Source organism: Natator depressus, chromosome 5 (genome assembly GCF_965152275.1).
Source record: "Natator depressus isolate rNatDep1 chromosome 5, rNatDep2.hap1, whole genome shotgun sequence".
In the NCBI taxonomy this organism is placed as follows: domain Eukaryota; kingdom Metazoa; phylum Chordata; order Testudines; family Cheloniidae; genus Natator; species Natator depressus.
The window spans coordinates 48,599,403-48,620,651 of record NC_134238.1 but is presented as its reverse complement, the minus strand read 5'-3'; the positions used below and the strand labels follow the sequence as shown (position 1 = coordinate 48,620,651).

Below are 21,249 nucleotides of genomic sequence, written 5' to 3'. Positions count from 1 at the left end.
TGGATAGAGCCCTCTTTAATGTTTTTAATGAATTAAATACTAATGGAAACTGCGTGATCATGGGAGACTTTAACTTCCCAGATATAGACTGGAGGACAAGTGCTAGTAATAATAATAGGGCTCAGATTTTCAGCTAGATGCGATAGCTGATGGATTCCTTCATCAAGTAGTTGCTGAACCGACAAGAGGGGATGCCATTTTAGATTTTGGTTTTGATGAGTAGTGAGGACCTCATAGAAGAAATGGTTGTAGGGGACAACCTTGGTTCAAGTGATCATGAGCTAATTCAGTTTAAACTGAATGGAAGGATAAACAAAAATAAATCTGCGACTAGGGTTTTTGATTTCAAAAGGGCTGACTTTCAAAAATTAAGGAAGTTAGTTAGGGAAGTGGATTGGACTGAAGAACTTATGGATCGAAAGGCAGAGAAGGCCTGGGATTACTTCAAATCCAAGCTGCAGAAGCTATCAGAAGCCTACATCCCAAGAAAGGGGAAAAAACTTATAGGCAAGAGTTGTAGATCAAGCTGGATGAGCAAGCATCTCAGAGAGGTGATTAAGAAAAAGCAGAAAGCATACAGGGAGCGGAAGATGGGAGGGATCAGCAAGGAAAGCTACCTTATTGAGGTCAACATGTAGGGATAAAGTGAGAGAGGCTAAAAGTCAAGTAGAGTTGGACCTTGCAAAGGGAATTAAAACCAATAGTAAAAGGTTCTATAGCCATATAAATAAGAAGAAAACAAAGAAAGAAGAAGTGGGACCGCTAAACACTGAGGATGGAGTGGAGGTTAAGGATAATCTAGACATGGCCTAATATCTAAACAAATACTTTGCCTCAGTCTTTAATGAAGCTAATGAGGATCTTAGCGATAATGGTAGCATGACAAATGGGAATGAGGATATGGAAGCAGATATCCCCATATCTGATGTAGAAACGAAACTCGAAGAGCTTAATGGGACTAAATCGGGGGGCCCAGATAATCTTCATCCAAGAATATTAAAGGAATTGGCACATGAAATTACAAGCCCATTAGCAAGAATTTTTAATGAATCTGTAAACTCAGGGGTTGTACCGTATGACTGGAGAATTGCTAACATAGTTCCTATTTTTAAGAAAGGGGGGAAAAGTGATCCGGGTAACTACAGGCCTGTTAGTTTGACATCTGTAGTATGCAAGGTCTTGGAAAAATTTTTGAAGGAGAAAGTAGTTAAGGACATTGATGTCAATGGTAATTGGGACAAAATACAACATGGTTTTACAAAAGCTAGGTCATGCCAAACCAAGCTGATCTCCTTCTTTGAGAAAGTAACAGATTTTTTAGACAAAGGAAACACAGTGGATCTAATTTACCTAGATTTCAGTAAGGCGTTTGATACGGTGCCTCGTGGGGAATTATTAGTTAAATTGGAAAATATGGGGATCAATATGAAAATTGAAAGGAATTGGTTAAAGGGGAGACTACAGCGGGTCATACTGAAAGGTGAACTGTCAGGCTGGGGGCAGGTTACCAGTGGAGTTTCTCAGGGATCGGTTTTGGGACCAGTCTTATTTAATCTTTTTATTACTGACCTCGGCACAAAAAGTGGGAGTATGCTAATAAAGTTTGCACATGATACAAAGCTGGGAGGTATTGCCAATTTAGAGAAGGACTGGGATATCATACAGGAGGATCTGGATGACCTTGTAAACTGAAGTAATAGTAATAGGATGAAATTTAATAGTGAGAAGTGTAAGGTCATGCATTTAGGGATTAATAACAAGAATTTTAGTTATAAACTGGGGACGCATCAGTCAGAAGTAACGGAGGAGGAGAAGGACCTTGGAGTATTGGTTGACCACAGGATGACTATGAGCCGCCAATGTGATATGGCCGTGAAAAAAGCTAATGCAGTCTTGGGATGCATCAGGCGAGGTATTTCCCATAGAGATAAGGAGGTGTTAGTACCGTTATACAAGGCACTGGTGAGACCTCATCTGGAATACTGTGTGCAGTTCTGGTCTCCCATGTTTAAGAAGGATGAATTCAAACTGGAACAGGTACAGAGGAGGGCTACTAGGATGATCTGAGGAATGGAAGACCTGCCTTATGAAAGGAGACTCAAGGAGCTTGGCTTGTTTGGCCTAACCAAAAGAAGGCTGAGGGGAGATATCATTGCTCTCTATAAATATATCAGAGGGATAAATACCGGAGAGGGAGAGGAATTAGTTAAGCTCAGTACCAATGTGGACACAAGAACAAATGGATATAAACTGGCCATCGGGAAGTTTAGTCTTGAAATTAGGTGAAGGTTTCTAACCATCAGAGGAGTGAAGTTCTGGAACAGCCTTCCAAGGGAAGCAGTGGAGGCAAAAGACCTATCTGGCTTTAAGATTAAACTCGATAAGTTTATGGAGGAGATGGTATGATGGGATAACATGATTTTGGCAATTAATTGATCTTTAAATATTCATGGTAAATAGGCCCAGTGGCCTGTGATGGGATGTTAGCTGGGGTGGGATCTGAGTTACTACAGAGAATTCTTTCCTGGGTATCTGGCTGGTGAATCTTGCCCACATGCTCAGGGTTCAGCTGATCGCCATATTTGGGGTCGGGAAGGAATTTTCCTCCAGGGCAGACTGGAAGAGGCCCTGGGGGTTTTTCGCCTTCCTCTGTAGCTTGGGGCACGGGTCACTTGCTTGAGGATTCTCTGCTCCTTGAAGTCTTTAAACCATGATTTGAGGACTTCAATAGCTCAGACGTAGGTGAGAGGTTTATTGCAGGAGTGGGTGGGTGAGATTCTGTGGCCTGCATTGTGCAGGAGGTCAGACTAGATGATCATAATGGTCCCTTCTGACCTTAATATCTATGAGTCTATGAAACATGAGAATTCACTGTCACAATGGCCTTGTCTACACTAGAAAAATATATAAGCATGTTTCTGAAGTGGTACAGTTCCCTTATTTACATTACAGCATTTTCCAATGGAACTCCACTAGCCCAGAAAACGTTTACAAGTTTTGCCAGTGTAGGTACACCCAGGCCATTGAGACAAACACTGATTAGATTTAGGTACTTACCTCCTTTGTAAAGCACTTTGAGATCTGCTGATGAAGTGTGCTTTATAAGAACTGTTGTATTAATTTAGAATGGAATAAATGGACCCAGAGGTGACCATTCAGAACATGACTCTGAAACTGCCAGACATTGAACAATTTTAAACAAGATTCAGGGTTTTGGTATACAGATTCTTCAGTCTACTTAGTACCAGGGCAAACACTATTAAAAATCCTTTTAAACCTTTTATTAAAGATACAGAAAAAGAAGGAAAATCAGTTAAAGCATTTGAAATGTAGAGTGTTAGGTAATGCTTTCACTATCACAGTATCCCTTGTTCCCTTTCCCTGTAGATTAAGAAGGAAAAAAATCCTTGTTTCACAGTCCCTTATATAGCGATAACTGTCCTTTTGGCGGGGGAAAAGAGAAAAGATTAGTTGAAATGAGTTGGAGCTGCTGTTGCTGCTGCTGTTAAAGTCCAATCCTCTTTCCTAGAAGACAAAACAAGATGAACACACAAAAGGGGAGAGAAAGGAGCAGCACAGGTAGAAAACCCAGCTTCTGTCTCTAGTGTTTACTTTTACTTGCAGCCTGATTGCTGGAGAAACGCAGTCATAACACAAGATCTTATCAGCCACTCCAAAACCAGGCAAACTCATATCAGCATGGGGTTGTTTAGAGCATTGCTTTTAGCTGCCTTTCTGGTTACCGGTTTACAGCAGTGTTGCAAAATATACAGTCTTGAGTGGCTAAGCCAGACTTCTTAACCAGAAGGAAAAACAGGAGAGAAAGGAAAGAGAAGCAGTAAGATAGGGAAGGAAAAGGATTGTGTGTGTGTCAGTGTCAGTCAGACCAAGTCTCACATTCTAGGTAGTATTTGGGATTGAGCCAGAGCTCCTGGAGGTGGAGGTATCATCTGGGTCCCTCTTGTGGCCCAGTCTGGTCAGGACATCTCTTAGGGTTTATCTACTCACAAAGTGCTGCAGCAGCACCAATGCAGCGCTTAGTGAAGATGCTACTACACTCCCAGGAGAGCTTCTCCCACCAGCGTAGGTACTCCAGCTCCCCAAGAGAAACCTTCCTGTTGACATAGCGCTGTTTACACTAGGAATTCATTTAGTATGACTGCATTGCTCGGGGATGTGGATTTTCCACACCCAAGTGACATAGTTATACCAGCATAAATCAGTAGTTTATGGATTAAGGTGATGATGGCACAGTGGTGTGTCACTGGATTCTGGGGTCAGAGGAGAACGTGGATGGGGGCAGCCATGATGCTAAAGCTTGCTGCAACAGTTGTTGGCAGCTGTTTCGGCGGGGGTTGCTAATTTTCTCCAAAAAGTGGTGGTGGTGTTTTTCTTTAAGACCCTTATAAAGGGAATGATGGGCGGAATATTGCCCATCCTCTCATTAAATTGTCCACTTATTAGGCCTAATTTCTGACACACTAATTTTGATGCACCGATGTTTGGATCCACACTTTTATTTACCAGGCATTATTTTAACACAGTCCTTCAGTTACAAAAGTAGGCCTTTTTGTGTGGACTAATTCTGTTTTTTATCTCCCTTTTGCACCTTTTCCTATTGACATTTGTTGTTATAGTTTACTATGATATTTTATTAAAATTTCCCACTTTTCACAGTTGAGTTTACAGGTAGGGTAAATTTGTATACACAAATATTAAAATATAATCCCTCTGTTTTATTATTGTGTAATCCTGTCATTGGAGGTTTTTAAGAAGAAGCTGGACAAACACCTGTCATGGATGGTCTTGGTTTACTTGGACCTTCCTCGGTCCAAGGGGCTGGACTTGATGACCTATCAAAGTCCATACCAGCCTGTGTTTCTGTTGTTCTATATGATGATTAGCTACATTTGCAGTTCAACAAGCTTAAACAGTTGTTATAGGAGAGTTAAATTCATTTCACGTGATTGATCACCTGAAGCTCAGGAAGAAAATTTTCTTCCACATACAGCTATGTAGATTGTGTGCTGACTTTCTCTGAAGCATCCTTATATATTGGTCACTGCCTTAAGCAGAATACTGGACAAATAGACCAATGATGTGATCTGTTATGGAAATGTGTATATACATTCCTACACTCCCAGAAATTAGAGATCTTTATATTAGTGCACTGCCTATTACTTGTGTTTTGTGAAATGGATTGTTTTATTTTATAATCTCAAGACATTTAATTTTGTCATTATTTTTATAGGTTCTGGATCCCTGAGGGCAAAATTTGATCTTTTAGAAGGACCCAGTAAACCAGCTACACTTGCAGTGCAATTCATTAGTGAGGGAAGCACCCTTTCAGGTGTAGATGTAGAGCTAGTAGGCACGGGCTATCGGCTTTCCCTAGTTAAGAAGAGATTTGCCACTGGTAAGAAATTGAGATTTTTATATTTTTGAACTAACATGATTTACTAATGTAACTCTGACTTTTCTAATTATCTGTATGGAGCATTTTTATACTTTGTCTACTGATTATCTGGTATATAAACATGGAGTACGTATGTGATGCATAATGAAAATTGTTATTGGTGCTTACTATAGGTGAAAACAAAAATACTGAAACTTTCCTTTATCTAATGTTTTATAGTCTTGTTTGTTGTAAAACATAATTACTGTAAATATTATAATTGCAAAAGGCTATTTATATTTTTTCAGGACGATATATGGCAGATTGCTGATGAACCTGTGGAAATCATTGGATCAAAGGAGCACAAGAAGCTCACTCTATTTTCTCTACCTGTCAAACACTATTTTAACATGCATTAATTTTTTTAAACTTTGACCTGTTTGGGGGCTCACTACAAAATAAGAAAAATGCACTTTTTTAAAGTCATTTTGGGAAAAAAATGTTATTACTTTATAATAGCACTGAAGTGAATTTCAACACTGTTTTGTAAATGATCAACTACAATCGTTAGGAAACTTGTTTATTCAGATTTTAGTAAATTTATATAAACTTAAGTCAAAATACTAATCATTAGCTATATTGAAAATGTATGAAACTATATTATACTGTAAACATTAAACTTAAAAAACTAGGAGAGCAAGCACGAAATATATTAGCTTTGCATAAATAATATTCAAATGTAAGTTTTCAGTTTCCTTAATTGCCATTGTGCAAAGCAAACAGAGACAAAGATAATCTCTCCACCCACTTACGTTGCATTCATGTGCTATAAAATCAGTTGTTAGAAAGAGATGTATACAAAAGTATGTGATTCCCATGTACCATATATTAAAGTGTAAATTGTTTTATATATAAGATTTAATTTTTTTTCTAAGTGCAATGTGTTAAAAATTGCAAAAGACAGCAGAGATACTTACTTCTGCTGTTAGTAAATTTTATGGGAGTTGTGATCGTTTGAATTAATGCTGTAGACTTAATTTATTTTTATATGGATTACATAACATTTGTGCCTTTTTTTTTAAACTGTGCCTGTCCGATTTGTTGTTGTTGTGCCTCACTTCCTTTTTCAGTCTGGCTCTTCCATACCGTGGTGCTTATGTGTAGTGCATAGAACTTCATAAAATTCCTTTGAGTAGAATTTAGAAGGTATATTTACAAGAACTGGAGGTTGCTTTGTAAAATATTTAAAATACTGGATTACTTCGTTATGGGGTAATTGCAATAAATGCAGCCATTGTAGAGGGAAATGCATAGCGCAAGACTTTAATATAATCGCAGAAAAACTCAGTGTCAAAGTTTCAACTTTAATCTCACCAAAGATGTGTGAATTCTGAAGATGCATAAAGAATGATAAAAACAGGATAATTTTTAAAACAAATGTAGCATTTCCCTTCACTCTGACTACTAAGTTGTTGAAGATTCAAGTGCTTTATGGACTTGTGACATGAATGTAAACGTTGTGCTTTGTGAGGAATAGCATTTTAGAAAGGTATATTTTTGGCAGCAGCAACAAAAGTGCTACCATTTGCATTATTAATTTAAGCTTCACTGAAAAACTACCAATTTGTATGTTTGTATTGTCACCTAATCTATTTGCCATATGCAAAATATAGGGAAGTGATCTGAAGTGACACATCGGTAGCATTTCTTGAAACCAGTTAGTAACTTCAAAAATCTGTCATATATTGTGCTGTTGTTAAACAAGTCCTTATTAAGTGCAGAAATCAAATGTTTTGGGGCAGAATAATTTAATAGCCTGCAAATGGGAATTGTATATTATAATTCTGAATATCAGTGTCTATTCAGATTATATACTGGAAGCAATAATAAATTTTTTGTTTGTGTAATAATTCATGTAAAACCACTAACAAATTGGACTGCTAAGCTTTACACAGATGAATTTTCAGGACCCTTAGACACTTATGTAAGTTCTGATTCATGATACACATTACAGACAAAAGAGTCCATTGTTAAACAATATACAGTACAGTATGTGCTTTTTATATGTATTCCTTGTTATAACAAACGTGAATTAAATTTAACTGGAGCAGTACATATGGCTCTTAATTTGCTAAAATATTACTCTTTACTGAATGATGAACATAACTAGAATATCTAATTCTTATTGTAATTGGCATTTAAAATGGTACAGTCTTTTACTAGAATCTTAATTGTAATCTGCTTTGCAATCAAACAGTGTGTTTAACCTGACAGTTATTTTATTATTGAAATCCAAGAATTATTTTACTCTCCATTTTTAATCAAGTACTACTTAAATTTCTAAATTTATGCAATTAGTTAAGTTTCAACAATTTTAAACTAGCATTCATACCATGTGATTAAAACATACATTTGTAATGGGTACACATTACAATTTTGAAGCCATGCAAATTTATATAGACTTTTTGTAGAGAGATCCATAAACAGTGTAAAAAAAAATTAGATATTTGATGAGAAATGTATGTAGCAAGCTGGTTCTTGCTTGTGTATACAGTGATAACCTTTGTAGCTGCCTCCTGTTGAGAAAATGAATTTTTAAACAATCCTAAAGGATCTGAGGTTTGTATGGATTATTAATACTTTGGAGTGTAAATTAGAACAATACAAATTTATCTTACAAAAATTTGTAAATACTTCTGATTTTTCATAAAATGTAAATTTTCAAAAAAAAACTGCACCCATAATAAACATGTAATATATAATTTACAAGATGATTTATGCTGTTTATATTTACAATAATCAACAATACTCAAAATTCCAAATGCTTAATACAGGGGTAATCTTGTGCCATAGTATCTCATTGGTTGGAACATATTACTTTATTTGCTCATTATTTCAAAGAATTAATAAATACCATCTGTTGTGGAACTGTTCTGGAACTGTCCTCTGGACAAAACAAGAAGGGTGTTTTGATAGAAAAGGGAATTCAGCAAAGAGATGGTTCTGAATTTTACAGATACTAACAATATTGGCTAATCTATTCCTAGCAATGAATGTTACAAGAATAATCTGACTCCAGTGGATTTTAAATGTATATTTGAGTGGGCTTCTAATTGCTTTTTCTAAAACTGGCCTTCAGAAAATTGCTAAAAGCAGAGCATCTGAGCCTTCAAAGCCAGTCCTAATGAATTTTGAAAGATCAGAGGAGGATACAAGGGGAGGAAAACAGGGCAAAAGAAAAACATAGAAGGCTATTGACTTATGAAGTCATAATAATATAAAGCATTTACTAAGCAATTAAAATGTCTCTTTCCCCAAACATTTTTCAAATTAGTGCACACAAAAGCTAGCAAAGAAGATAAAATATTTCATGTTTTCCTAAAAGCAAACAGTTCCATAAATGTTCTTCCTAGACTTCTGAAGACAATTTTTTTGAATAAGCTAATTTTTCATAATCACACAAGGAAACCAATAAGAGGATTTAATTTTTGCTTATTCTGTATAGAAAATATACAAATGGGTGACAGTGGTCCTTTCTGCACCTTTAGTCTTCTTCACCAGTCCTAACTGACTATGGAATGTGTATACCAATATATTCCAGACTTCTAGCACATATCCTGAACACAGGAGGGAAGGAGCATTAGCTCTGAGAACATTTCTTCCAGAGACTGGCCACAGAAGCAATAGTTGTCCTGAAACAGACTTTCCGTTATCTGTTTATTTCAGCTGAAAATGAAGACAAATTGTTGAACCTCTCAGTGACCAGCAAGAAACTAAATTCCAGTTGAAACGAATACTTCCCCTCCAATCCCGCCCTCCTGCAAAAAGTATATTTCTAAAGAAATATCAAAGGGTCTTATCTGAAATAATCATATTGTACCTGAAACTCTAAGAGATTTATTTCCCCTTTGAGAGAGAGAGAGAGAGATGTGTAGAATGCTGGCTTCTGTCTTTCTAGATCTCTTTCCAGAATCCAAGAGTGGGATAAGGCTGAGTAAAGTTTTTCTGTATCCCTCATTGAGTGCTGGTGATTTCCAGTCCTGTTAGGTTCCCCTATCACATCCATTATCTTTGACCAAGACCACTACATGGGATTTCCTTCCAAAACAGTCAACTAAGTTCTGTTATCAATAAATAAGAACACTCCTTTCTTTCCCACCATTGCCCCAGAGCCAAGTGCATCACTTTTAACAATCAGCATTCCTGTCATGCTTGAAAGCAAAAGACTGAAGGCATGATTCTAATGTCAGATGTAAATCGGAAGTGACTCCACTGAAGTAGAACCCTGCATACAAACAATTTAACAGAGATCAGAATTCCTGGGAATCCAGCCCATCTGACTTTTCTCATTTTAAGTGGACGACCATGTATTGCTCCAACTACTCCAAACTGGATTTGTACTGTTCCAACACGCTTATTGCTGAAAAGAAAGCTGTTTAATGTATTTAGAAAATGACATACTTGATTGCTCACACTATTTCTAAATAATATTTTAGATTTTGGTAAACAAAGTAGGACATGTGAAGTAGATAAGACATTTCTGCTTATCAAGTGGAACACAGATCGGGTAATAAACCTGGTATTTTGATCTGTTAGCCAGGAAAAACATACTATGAGTCAAATACTAGTAAATGAAAAAGCTTGCATGTTTCAAATAGGTTTAAGAGATGCATCTGAGTATCTATGAAACTGGTGTTCTTGGAAATGTTAGAAGATAATTGGTTTCCGTTTCACTCATCACACAACTGTAATTTTACTTTACAGCATTCAAGGAAAAAAATATCTGATATATCAGAAATTCCTCCAGGGCAGACTCCTAAACCAGAAACATTTCAAGCTATTTTCTTCTTTAATGCCATGTTAAATTGCAAGTCATGGGATAAAATTGAAGGTCCTTTCATGGACCAGTACCTGATTAAAAGACAGGAGACAACGGGTAGGAATGAATTATCAGTTTTCAGAATGGAGAAAGGTAAATAGTGGTATCCCCCAGGGACGGGGATCAGTGGTGTTCAACATATTCACAAACGATCTGGGAAAAGGGGTAAATAGTGAGGTGGCAAAGTTTGCAGGTGACACAAAATTACTCAAGAGATAGCTAAGTCCAGAGCAGAGTGCAAGGAGTTACAAAGGGTTCTCATAAAACTGGTTGACTGGACAACAAAATGACAGATGAAATTCGGTGTTGATAAATGCAAAGAAGGGCCATTGGCAAACATAATCCCAACTACACATACAAAATGATGGGATCTAAATGAGCTGTTACGACTCTAAGAAAGAGATCTTAGAGTCATTGTGGATAGTTCTCCATCCACTCAAGGTGCAGTGACAGTCATAAAAGCGAACAATGTTAGGAACCTCTAGGAACGGGATAGGAAATAAGACAGTAAATATTATATTGCCACTATATAAATCTATGGTATGTCCACACCTTGAATACTGTGTGCAGTTCTGATCACCCCATCTCAAAAAAAATATTAGAATTAGGTATGGAACAGGTTCCATATGAGGAGAGATTAAAAAGACTGGGACTTTTCAGCTTGGAAAAGAGACAGTTAAGGGGGGATATGATCAAAGTCTATAAAAAGCATGAATGATGTAAAGAAAGTGAATAAGGAAGTGTTATTTATCCCTTCACATAACCCAAGAACCAGGGGCCACCCAATTAAATTAACAGGCAGCAAGTTTAAAACAAAGTATTTCTTCACACAGTGCACAGTCAACCTGTGGAACTCCTTGCAAGGGGATGTTGTGAAGGCCAAAAGTATAAAAGGTCAAAAAAGAATTAGGTAAGTTCATGGAGGCTTAGATCCATCATTAGCCAAGATGGTCATGAATGCAAGACCATGCTCTGGGTGTCCCTAGCCACTAACTGCCAGAAGCTGGGAGTGGACAACAGGGTGGTTCACGCAATAATTGCCCTGTAATGTCAGGGTCGGCTCCAGGCACCAGCATTCCAAGCAGGTGCTTGGGGCGGCAATCTGCAAGGGGCGGCAGACCATGTGCCGATAGGGCGTTTCCGAGGCGGCGGCAATTCTGCGGCAGCCTCTCTCTTCAGCCGCTTGCGGCGGTAAATCGGTGGCAGCTTCTATCTTCAGCCGCTCGTAGTGGCAGCAATTTGGCACACTGCTTGGGGCGGCAAAAATGGTAGAGCCGGCCCTGTGTACTGTCCATTCCCTCTGAGGCACCGACCACTGTCAGAAGACAGTATACTGGACTGGATGGATTACTGGTCTGATCCAGTATGGTCGTTCTTATGTTCTTAAGTCGTGCTCATGAACAAACTGATACGCAGGTCTCTTAATTGAAAACGTAACAATCTTCAACTTTTTGTACAATATTGTTTCTTGAGTGTTTCCTCCCAGACCTTATCTGACCTGCCTCCTTATTGACATGCAGATGTTACCTTTCCCCTTAGTTAATTTAATGCATTATCCCTTCACTGTTTCAAAACCTCTAGAAACCACATAAATCATCTTTAAAGAATGGTGCAAGATGAAACGCAATATGTTTTTTAGAAAAACAAATGGTCTTACCTGGGTTACTTATAAGCCTTCATGAAAAGAACTGTAAATCTTGGGTCTTGTACACACTACCACATATGTCAGTATAAGTTATGTTGCTATGGGAATGTGAATAAGCCACCCTTTGAGCGATGTAAGTTACACTGACCAGAGCGCCGGTGTGGAGACTGCTATGCCAGTGGCAGAGCTTCTCCTGCCGACATAGCGACTGCCTCTCGTGGAGGTGGCTTTATTATGCCGATGGAGCATCTCTCCCATTGGCATAGCGCATCTTCACCAATAGTGGCATAGTTGCATTGGTGCAGCTGCACCGTAGCGCTTCTGATGTACGCTAGCCCTAATTTACATTTCACTATTTATGCTGTTACGTTTTGTTTTTTTTCTGAATTACTATCAGGCTGGCCAATAGGCCATTTTTACTTGCCCTATTATTGAGTTTATTATTTCTTTTGTAGCCCTCAAGCATATACTGTTGCCCTTAACAAATTACTGTAAAAGACACCCTCCCTGCCTCTAAAAGCAGCCAATCTAGGATCCATATTCTACCACAAGGTCTTGTGACCAGATGCCCATTGAAGTTAAGGGAGTGCCCACATACTTCGTTGCAAGATTGGGCCCTAAGGCCCATCTCCTTTGCTCACATGGAGCCCCATTAATGTCAATGAGACTTCTCACATGTGCTAAATTATGCATGTGGGTAAGTGTTAGCAGGATGAGAGTCTAATTTTAAATGTGAAGCAACTCATGACTAACAAATAAGGAGGTAGAACACTGATTTATACAAGATCATGAAGTAACTCTGGTTTTACATTACAAATTAATTTTTTTAGGTTTTTACACATTTCAATAACCTCATGCAAACTGCCATGTTTTCCTTGTCCACTTGCACTTTGTTTAAATCAATGCCTATTTGTTCTTTTCTATTCTTTTTATCTTTCACAATTTTGTCGTTTAGTTTAATGTTTTTTATTATAGCCCATTTTGCATGCAACTTTTAACCTTTGCTGATTTTTGTTTTACCTGCTGTCTTATTTCTTTAATTTTCTTTAATCCAACTCTGTGTTATGAACTAATACTATTTTTTTATTTTTAAAATGTTGTCATTTCATTTTAACCTGTTATATTCATTTTAATACTTGCCTGTATCCTCTTTCCTGTATCTTACTCATTAGATGACCCGTGGTCACTTCAAACCTCTATCAGCATCCTAGCCCCAGCCCCTCTCCAATAAAGACACCATCTGTTTCCTAGCACAAAACTGGCAAAGCTCCTCAAGCTGTTTGGTCTGTAGGGGCAATGGCTATAACCCAGCCCTTTATTAGTAGTCATATACCCTTAGAATGTCCCAATGAGTTCCCTCTTGACCATGGTTAATGAAAGAGCTCTCCAAAGGAGGAGCACTTCCCCAACTTGCTCTGGCTCTTCATCCATCCAGCTTGTTCTGGTATCCTTTAAATGCCCTTTCCTTTCTTCTGGTCAGATCCATTCCTTCTATTATATGGACTTTCATTTTCAAGACTCCATGGCCTTTTGGTCTGCACCATCTATCCCAGTTCTTATATTGGCACCCATTACTGTAATATCTGAGTCTCTGATGCCCTCTGGATACTGGTACTGATCTCATCAGACAAGATATGGCCTGCACATAAGAAAAGGTTACAGGAGATAACAAGATGGCCAGTTGCCCTCTGATGCATCATAACCAAAGCCCCCAAATTACTTTGGGCCTCAAAGGAAGAGGATTTTGATGAGGGAGAACACTAATCAAGACAGAACTATTTCCAGATCCTGACCAGCAACCAGATCTCTTTCCTGAAAGCAAATCTCCCCATGTTACCTAAGATGGAATCCTTTATTCTATATACCCTGGTAAATCTAGACTTAAGGCTTGTCTACACAAATAATTAGTTTGCTGCAAGCTGAGTGTGTGACTACTAATAAGGGACTGGGTTCTCACTACTGCCCCCACAGACCCAAAAACTTAGAACTTGAGGAGCTTTGCCAGCTTTTCCTTGAGAGATTTGCTGTTTTCCCTCCACTAGCCTACCACAGACTCTCCATGTCTACACTACCACTTACGTTGCTCAGGGGTACGGAAAAAACCACACTCCTGAGCAACATTAGTTTTGCCGGCATAAGTAGTAGTGCAGACAGCACTATGTCAGCGGGAGAGCTTCTCCCGCCAACATAGCTACTGCCATTCATTGACATGGTTTAATTATGTCAATAGAAGAACTCTCTCCCATTGGCATAGAGCTGGTGCACTGGTACAGCTGTGCCGCTGTAAGCTCTCTAGTACAGACATAGCCTAAGTGTTCATGTGCACCCCACTGATGTGCATTAACAGTTTGTTAATGTACTTTGATCTAGTTCTCTTTGAAACAGGATTAGCTGAAAGCACTCTAACAAACCATTGACAAGTGTTAGCAGGGTGCACACAGACAGCTAGCCCTGGTCTACACGAGAAAATTAGTTCTGCATAACTACATTGCTCAGGGGTATGAAAAGTCCACATCCTTGAGCAGCATAGTTAAGCTGACCTAAGGGCCACTACAAAATTGTCGCCCTAAGTTACATTGCCATACAGCTGCTGCAGTAATTAAATCGCTTTTGTGTGTTCGCACTACGCTCCTTGTGTTGGCAGTGTATCTCCTCACCAAGAGAACTTGTAGCAACTGTACTGTCAATGTGGGGCATTGTGGGGCAGTTTCTAAAAGTCAGTAACAGTCGATGTAAGCAACATAGTGCCTACACTGACACTGCATCAAACTAACTACATCGATATTGACTCTGCGCCTTTCGTGGAGGTGGAGTTAAATCAGCATAGCAGGACAGTTACGGCAGTGGGAGCGAAATTTTAGTGTCAACACTTACATAGTTAGGTCGATGCAAGGCGGCTTATGATGACCTATCTCTGTTGTGTAGACCAGGCCTAAGTCCCCATGTAGACAGTGCTAGGTCCACAGAAGGATTCTTCCGTTGACCTAGCTACCACATCTTGGAAAGGTGGATTACCTATGCCAATGAGAGAATCCCTTCCAGCAGCGTAGACAGTGTCTACAATGAAGTCCAACAGCAGCGCAGCTGTGCTGCTATAGCTAAGTGTAGATGAGCCCTTAGTGGCAGGCTAGTGCAGGGCAGATTTACATTCCAGCTTGTCACGGTTTAACTGTTCATGTAGACAAGTCCTTAGAAGCTCCTCAGGTTCAGACCACGTATAAAGTATTTGAGGGTTCCTCCTTCCAAAGTGCTTCCCCTGCACCCTGCCATCCTCAGAATCATCACTGGAAGAGTTGGACCCACATGGAGAAGTTCTCTCTATCATAAAAAAGATAGTCTCTCCAGAGACTCTGGATAGGTCATTGTCTATCCCATATTCTGGTTCACTGGGGCCTATTGCAATTTCCTATTGCAATTTGCCATTTCACATCCATTTCCAGCTTGTTACTCTTCCATCCAGGCTCTTCTTCATCCCCTGAATTTTTACCAAACTATCAACAATTATCTTGGACAGCCTTTGTTAGCCAAAAAGTTTCCTTTGGCTAGGAAGTCCCTGAAGTGACACATTCAGGTAAGACCGCCGACGCTTACTGCTCTCCACATCTGCTGTCTGTCTTGCCTTTCTCCTCGTGTAAGAATCTTCATCTCAACAGTCCCTCCACTTCACCTGAAGGGGGATTGGTGCCACTTGTCTTCTTTTCACACTTCTCATATGTACTTTTTTCCTGGAAGTTGTAGACCAAAGTTGTAGACTACTATACCAAACTTCCTTGCGAGATCTGCTGTCTGATCACACTGGCTCTACTGGTAGAATGGAAGAAAAGAGGACTATAGCTAAAGGAATGCAAGTAAGAAATTCTCCCGCATTTGCTTTTAAACCTAAGTTTCCCTTTGCTCAGTTTCAGTCCATTACTCCTATTTATAGCCCCTTGGACCACTCTAAACATTTAGTATTTATACCCTTCAATCTCTTAACTTCGATAAAAGCAATAGAGATGATTATCTTAATTTTACCAGCGATTTCTATTATGGAAAGTTAACTTCTCTGTGTCTCCATTTACTCATTTATAAAATGGGTAAGACACTACTTATCTTGCAAGATGTATGAGGCTTAATTAGTTGATATTTGCAAAGTGCTCTTTGATCCTCAAATTAAAAACATTTTACAAACACAATGTGTTGTTAGTACTAGTCATGTGCTGATTCTACCTGCATTTTATTCCTGAGGGCATTCTGTGCCAAAAAAAATTAAAATTCTGCACACTATTTTAAAATTCTGAAAATTTTATTTGTCAAATAAATGTGGAGGCTCCAGCATGGCACTGGGGAGCACAAGCCACTGGTTGCACATAGGTGGGAGTTCACTGTGCAACGCCCTCCTCCCCCAGGACACTGACTCAACAGTGAGGCTGCAACCAACCGTGACACAGCGCAAGGTCCAGGCCTGCCCCAGAAACACCCAGAGCCCTGCCCCTCCGTGCCAGGTGCATTAGGTGTGGGCAGGCAGGATCACCAATGCAGGATCCAAGTGTGGAGGGGCTTAGTGTAGGGGGAATCCAGGTGTGGGTTGAGAGGGTTCTGTATGGGGCAATCTGTGTGCAGGCAGCTCAGTGGAGGATCTGGGAGCAGTGGGATCTGGATGCACAGGGGCTTGTTGGGGGGTTCTGGGTGCAATGGTAATGGGACTGTCTAGGGGGATTCAGATGAAGGTGGTTGGGGCTCAGCATGGGGGGGGAGGAGATAGAGCTTGGCAGGGGGTTCTGGGTGGGGGGGCTTGGTGGAGGGTCCAGATGGCTGGGAGAGTGGGGCTCAGTGGGGTGGGGATCCAGGTGCAGCTGGTTGGGGCTTGGTGGGGTGGGGATCTGGGTGCAGGTGGCTCGTTGGGGTGGTCCAGGTGTAGGAGGAGTTAGGCTCATTGTGGGGGGGGGGTCTGAGTGCAGGGCTTGGTGGGAGGGTCTGAGTATGAGGGGGTCTGGATGCATGGGGGTTGGGTGGATGCGGAAGTAGCTCCCTGTACAGCTGAGAAGTGATGGGCGCAGGAAGCGGGGCAGTTTGCAAAGCAAGATCTCCAGAATGGTGATGGCCTCCAACAGGAATATTGCAGACCCTTTTGCACCTATGATAATACCTGCATCCTCACCCGGTGGAGCAGTTAACCTCTCAGTACTGTTCACTGTTGACAATTTTAAGGCCTTTCAAGACCTACCAAAACAAATGGCAGACACCTTACAGATCCCTGTAGATGTCATGAAAAACAAGTCACAAACTGTTTGACATCTTACACCCTCTGATTCCAGTCATATTAGTGATGTCCATTAATGAGGGCATCCTTGAGTCAGCCAAGGATCTGTGGCAGAGCCTGGCCACTATCTCAGCCATTTCTGAAGAAGCAGACTGCTTTTACCAATCCCTCCACAGGGATTTGAGTATTTTTACACCCATCCTATTCTAGTAGTGGTTCCAGTACTAGAAAACAAAACAAAATGGCCCTCCTAGATTGATACCTAAAGATATTGTTCCAAAGAAACTAGACCTGTGTGGGGGAAAAAGGGTCTACTCTTCTGCTAGCTTCCAAGTTCATGCAGCAAGTTACCAAGTTTGCTAATGAAGTACGATTACCTCCAATGGGACAAAAATCTCCCAGCCCATGGACAAACTTCTGCAGGACTCAAAAACTGAACTAAAGTCTATTTATACTGAGGATCAGCTGATTGCCAACATGGCATTAAAACCAGCTCTAGATGCTTTCAACACAGCTGCAAGAACAATGGCTACTTCGGTCACAAACAGCAAACCATCATGGCTGCAATAACTGGACATAACAGAAGAGGTTCAGATCATAATTGAGTGCATGCTTTTTGAAGGTCATGACCTTTTCAACTCTAAGACAGATGAAGTGCTGTGAAAGGTAAAGCGTGCAAGAAGAAAGATCCACTAGTTCTATTGGTAACTCCGGCTCCGAAACACAAGGACCGTCATCTGCTGGTTCCATCTAGGAGTGGGGATCTGAACTCATCATTGGTACCGGCTTTTTCGTCCAAGGAGTGCATTGCCTCCAGATACATGACGGAAAAATCAATCTCAACTGTTGGGAACCCCCCCAAACACCGGGATGTATGGGCACATATACAACACTGGAGGATATCTTCCTCTCTTATCCACAGTTTCCCATCCTCTCTGGCCTGGCCTGCTGTGGAACATTACTACACTGGTGGATGATACTACTTCGGTGAATCAGCAGCCATCTCCTCTCCAGCCATGAGGCAGGAGTGCCCCCAGTACCGATGGCCCCACCGTTGGAAGAAGAGCAGTTTTCGGACTTGGACAAGTTAGACATGCCAGCCATTCCTCCATCTCCTTGGAGAGAGACAAGCCCAGAAAGGCAGTCAAGGAGATCTGGATGCTACCCGTCCAGATATGACTCTCCGATGGACCGCTGGTACCTGATGCCATGGGGTCCTCCACAAATGGCTGACCCCTCTTTCTGGCCCTACTGGTGCTTATGGGATCCCTGTGCAGATGCCTGGGGACCCATCCAGGAATCACACTTCTCCTTTTTGGCACCTTGGATCCATCAGAGTATGAGGGGGAGGATACTGACCTGGATCTGCAGGTTCTGACAGTACTGACATGAGTCTCATCCTTGTCTCTGGATGAGGTAGTCACTCTTTCCTCTTCATCTCAGCTGGACCATCCTAGGCAGTACCAGCAGCTACTGCAGAGGATTGCCAATGACCTCCAGATACTATTGGAGAAGATCCAAGACCCACAATACCGGCTCCTGGATATTTTGCAACCTGCAGGCCCAAGTAAGGTGGCGTTTCCAGTTAACAAGGCCATCATGGAGCCAGCTAGATTGGTCTGGCACAATCCGTACCATTGATCTGGCACAACCCAGTACCGTGTGCCCCACACCCAGAAAAGCCAAGACGCACTATTTCATCCCCACCAAGGGAGCTGAATTTTTCTCCCACCCCAACCCTTACTCTCTGGTGGCACACAGTTACAGAGAGAGCTAGGTCAAAACATCAAAGGAACAAACTGACTGACAAGGGCTCAAAGAGGTTGGACATCTTGGGGAGAAAGTCTTTTCTTCTATGGCCACAATTCCTTATTGCTAACTATCAGGCCTTGTTAGCGAGAGATGATTTTAACAATTATTGCAGGCTGGTGGACTTTAAGGACAAGCTTCTCCTTGAGTACAGAGCCTAATTTCAGTCCTTCATAAAGGAGGGAAAGAAGATCCCTTCAGGCTACAGTGGATGCCGAAGATACAGCATCCAGATGCCTTGCCACTGGTATAGTCATGAGGAGGGATTCTTGGCTACAGTCGTTGGGTTTCCCCAGGAAGTTCCATAATACCACATGGGACCTCCCTTTTGACAAGTTAAATCTCTCCAGCAAGAAAACGGATGAGTCCCTACACTTGCTGAGGGACTCAAGATTGACTATTCTCCCTGGGAATTTACGCTCTGGCTCCAACAAGAAAATACCACCCCTCCTCAAGCATTCTACCACCAGTGTCCAGCCGAGCCTACATAGAAATGTCAGAGGTTTCAGAGGCCTTGCTTCTTGGCTCCCTCTACCACCATGCCCTCTACCCATTCCCCACTGCCTGCAAAAGGCTACTTTTGACATCTCAGTGGAGATCTGCCTATGACCACAGATGCCACCCACCTCTTCCCCCACTATTTTGGGGGGCCATCTTGCACTCTTCACCCACAATTGGGACTTGATAACTACAGATAGTTGGGTCTTGGAAATTATCCATCAAGGATACTCCATCGAGTTCCTTTCCGTCCTCCCTCATAAACCCCTTTCCTGGTCCCCTTTCAGGGACCACTGTCATGAGGTGATTCTTCATCAAGAGACTGATTCCCTCCTACAAGGGGCAGTAGAGCGTGTCCTACCTCCGTATCAAGGGAGAAGGTTCTGTTCCCCATATTGTGTAGCCCGCACAAAAGATGGAGGGTGGAGATCCTTTCTGGACCTTCGGCAACTAGACATCTTTATTCAAAAGTCAAAAGTCAGGTTGGCTATGTTAGTATCGATAGCCCCTGCCCCACCGGAAGGATGTGGTTTGAGGCTCTCAACATGAAGGATGCATACTTTCATGTAAAAAGAAAAAGGAGTACTTGTGGCCCTTAGAGACTAACCAATTTATTTGAGCATAAGCTTTCGTGAGCTAAAGCTCACTTCGAAGTGAGCTTTAGCTCACGAAAGCTTATGCTCAAATAAATTGGTTAGTCTCTAAGGTGCCACAAGTACTCCTTTTTCTTTTTCCGAATACAGACTAACACGGCTGTTACTCTGAATACTTTCATGTAAACATTCATCCCTCCCACAGAAGGTTCCTGCAATTTATGGTGAGCCAAGAACATTTCCAGTTCAGAGTCCTTCCCTTTGGGCTAGCAACAGCACCAGAACGTTTCCAGAAGTTTTCTCTGTAACTCTGATGTCTTATTTGGGCAGCCAACACAGTTTTCCCATATCTGGACAAGGACCTCAGTGAAGGACTGTCTCCAGTTATTGTGCCACACGGCCTCATGCACTTTTGTGATTGATCCATGCCAGACTTTGCTTTTGGCCTTCTCAAGGCTGGTTAAATTCAGTTTATCTGCATGAATTTGTGGGTCATAGTTGCCCCAAAGTCCTATCTTTTCTATTGTGGTGGAAAGTCCTGCAAAAAGTCTGCCAAGGTGTCCCATTTGCTTCGCCATTCATCCACTAGGACTCTGATAATGGGAGCACCAGAGGCTGGGGACCATATGTAGGCTATCTTCAGACACAAGGCTGGTGGTCCCCAGGAGATTTTCATTTACACTTAAATATGCTAGAACTCAGAGTACATGTTTAGCATGCAGAACTTTTCAGCCCCTCCTCCAAGGGACCACCATTCAAGTCCTGATAGACAATACTGAAGCAATGCACTATGTTCACAAACAAGGTGAAGTGAGATCATCCCCTCTCAGGAGGCGATTAATTGATGGTGCATAAACACCAGTTCAGTTTCATAACTCTACACTTACCAGCTATTCAGAACAACGTGACAGACCAACTCAGTCTGAAGTCCTTTACCAGTCATGAATGGACTCTCAGTCCTCAGTGGGTCTTTCCACTACAGATCTCCTTGCCACCAGTTTGAACAAGAAGTGCCAGGCATTTTGCTCCTGAGGTGGTATGAGCCCCTGGTTCCTTTTGGATGCATTCCTGATCTAGTGAAACAGAGACTTGATACATGCCTTCTTGTCAATCCTGTTAGTCTCCAGCGTCATCAGAAAAGTAGGACCGGATGAAGACCTAATACTGAGCACTAGTATAGGTATGTCA

At 41.1% G+C, this 21,249-nt stretch overlaps 1 protein-coding gene and 1 long non-coding RNA gene across 4 annotated transcripts in view; one reads left to right on the top strand and one right to left on the bottom strand.

Moving 5' to 3' along the window:
- The window catches only part of FCHO2 (FCH and mu domain containing endocytic adaptor 2), a 242,751-nt gene extending 234,619 nt beyond the window's left edge, over positions 1-8,132 (top strand). For both annotated transcript variants that reach the window (XM_074952749.1, XM_074952748.1), the window contains 2 exons: positions 5,252-5,416; positions 5,704-8,132. In XM_074952749.1, the coding sequence (XP_074808850.1) occupies positions 5,252-5,416; positions 5,704-5,726 (188 nt within the window). In that variant the 3' untranslated portion in view covers positions 5,727-8,132. The remainder of the gene's footprint in view (positions 1-5,251; positions 5,417-5,703) is intronic.
- LOC141987423 (uncharacterized) overlaps positions 1-21,249 on the bottom strand; it is an 80,377-nt gene that overhangs the window by 47,187 nt on the left and 11,941 nt on the right. Inside the window, exon 3 of one of the 2 annotated variants that reach the window (XR_012639525.1) lies at positions 15,677-15,723. The exons of the other annotated variant lie outside the window; for it this stretch is intronic. This is a non-coding gene — a long non-coding RNA (uncharacterized LOC141987423). Of the gene's footprint in view, positions 1-15,676; positions 15,724-21,249 lie in introns of those variants that run through there. 2 annotated transcript variants of the gene reach the window in all.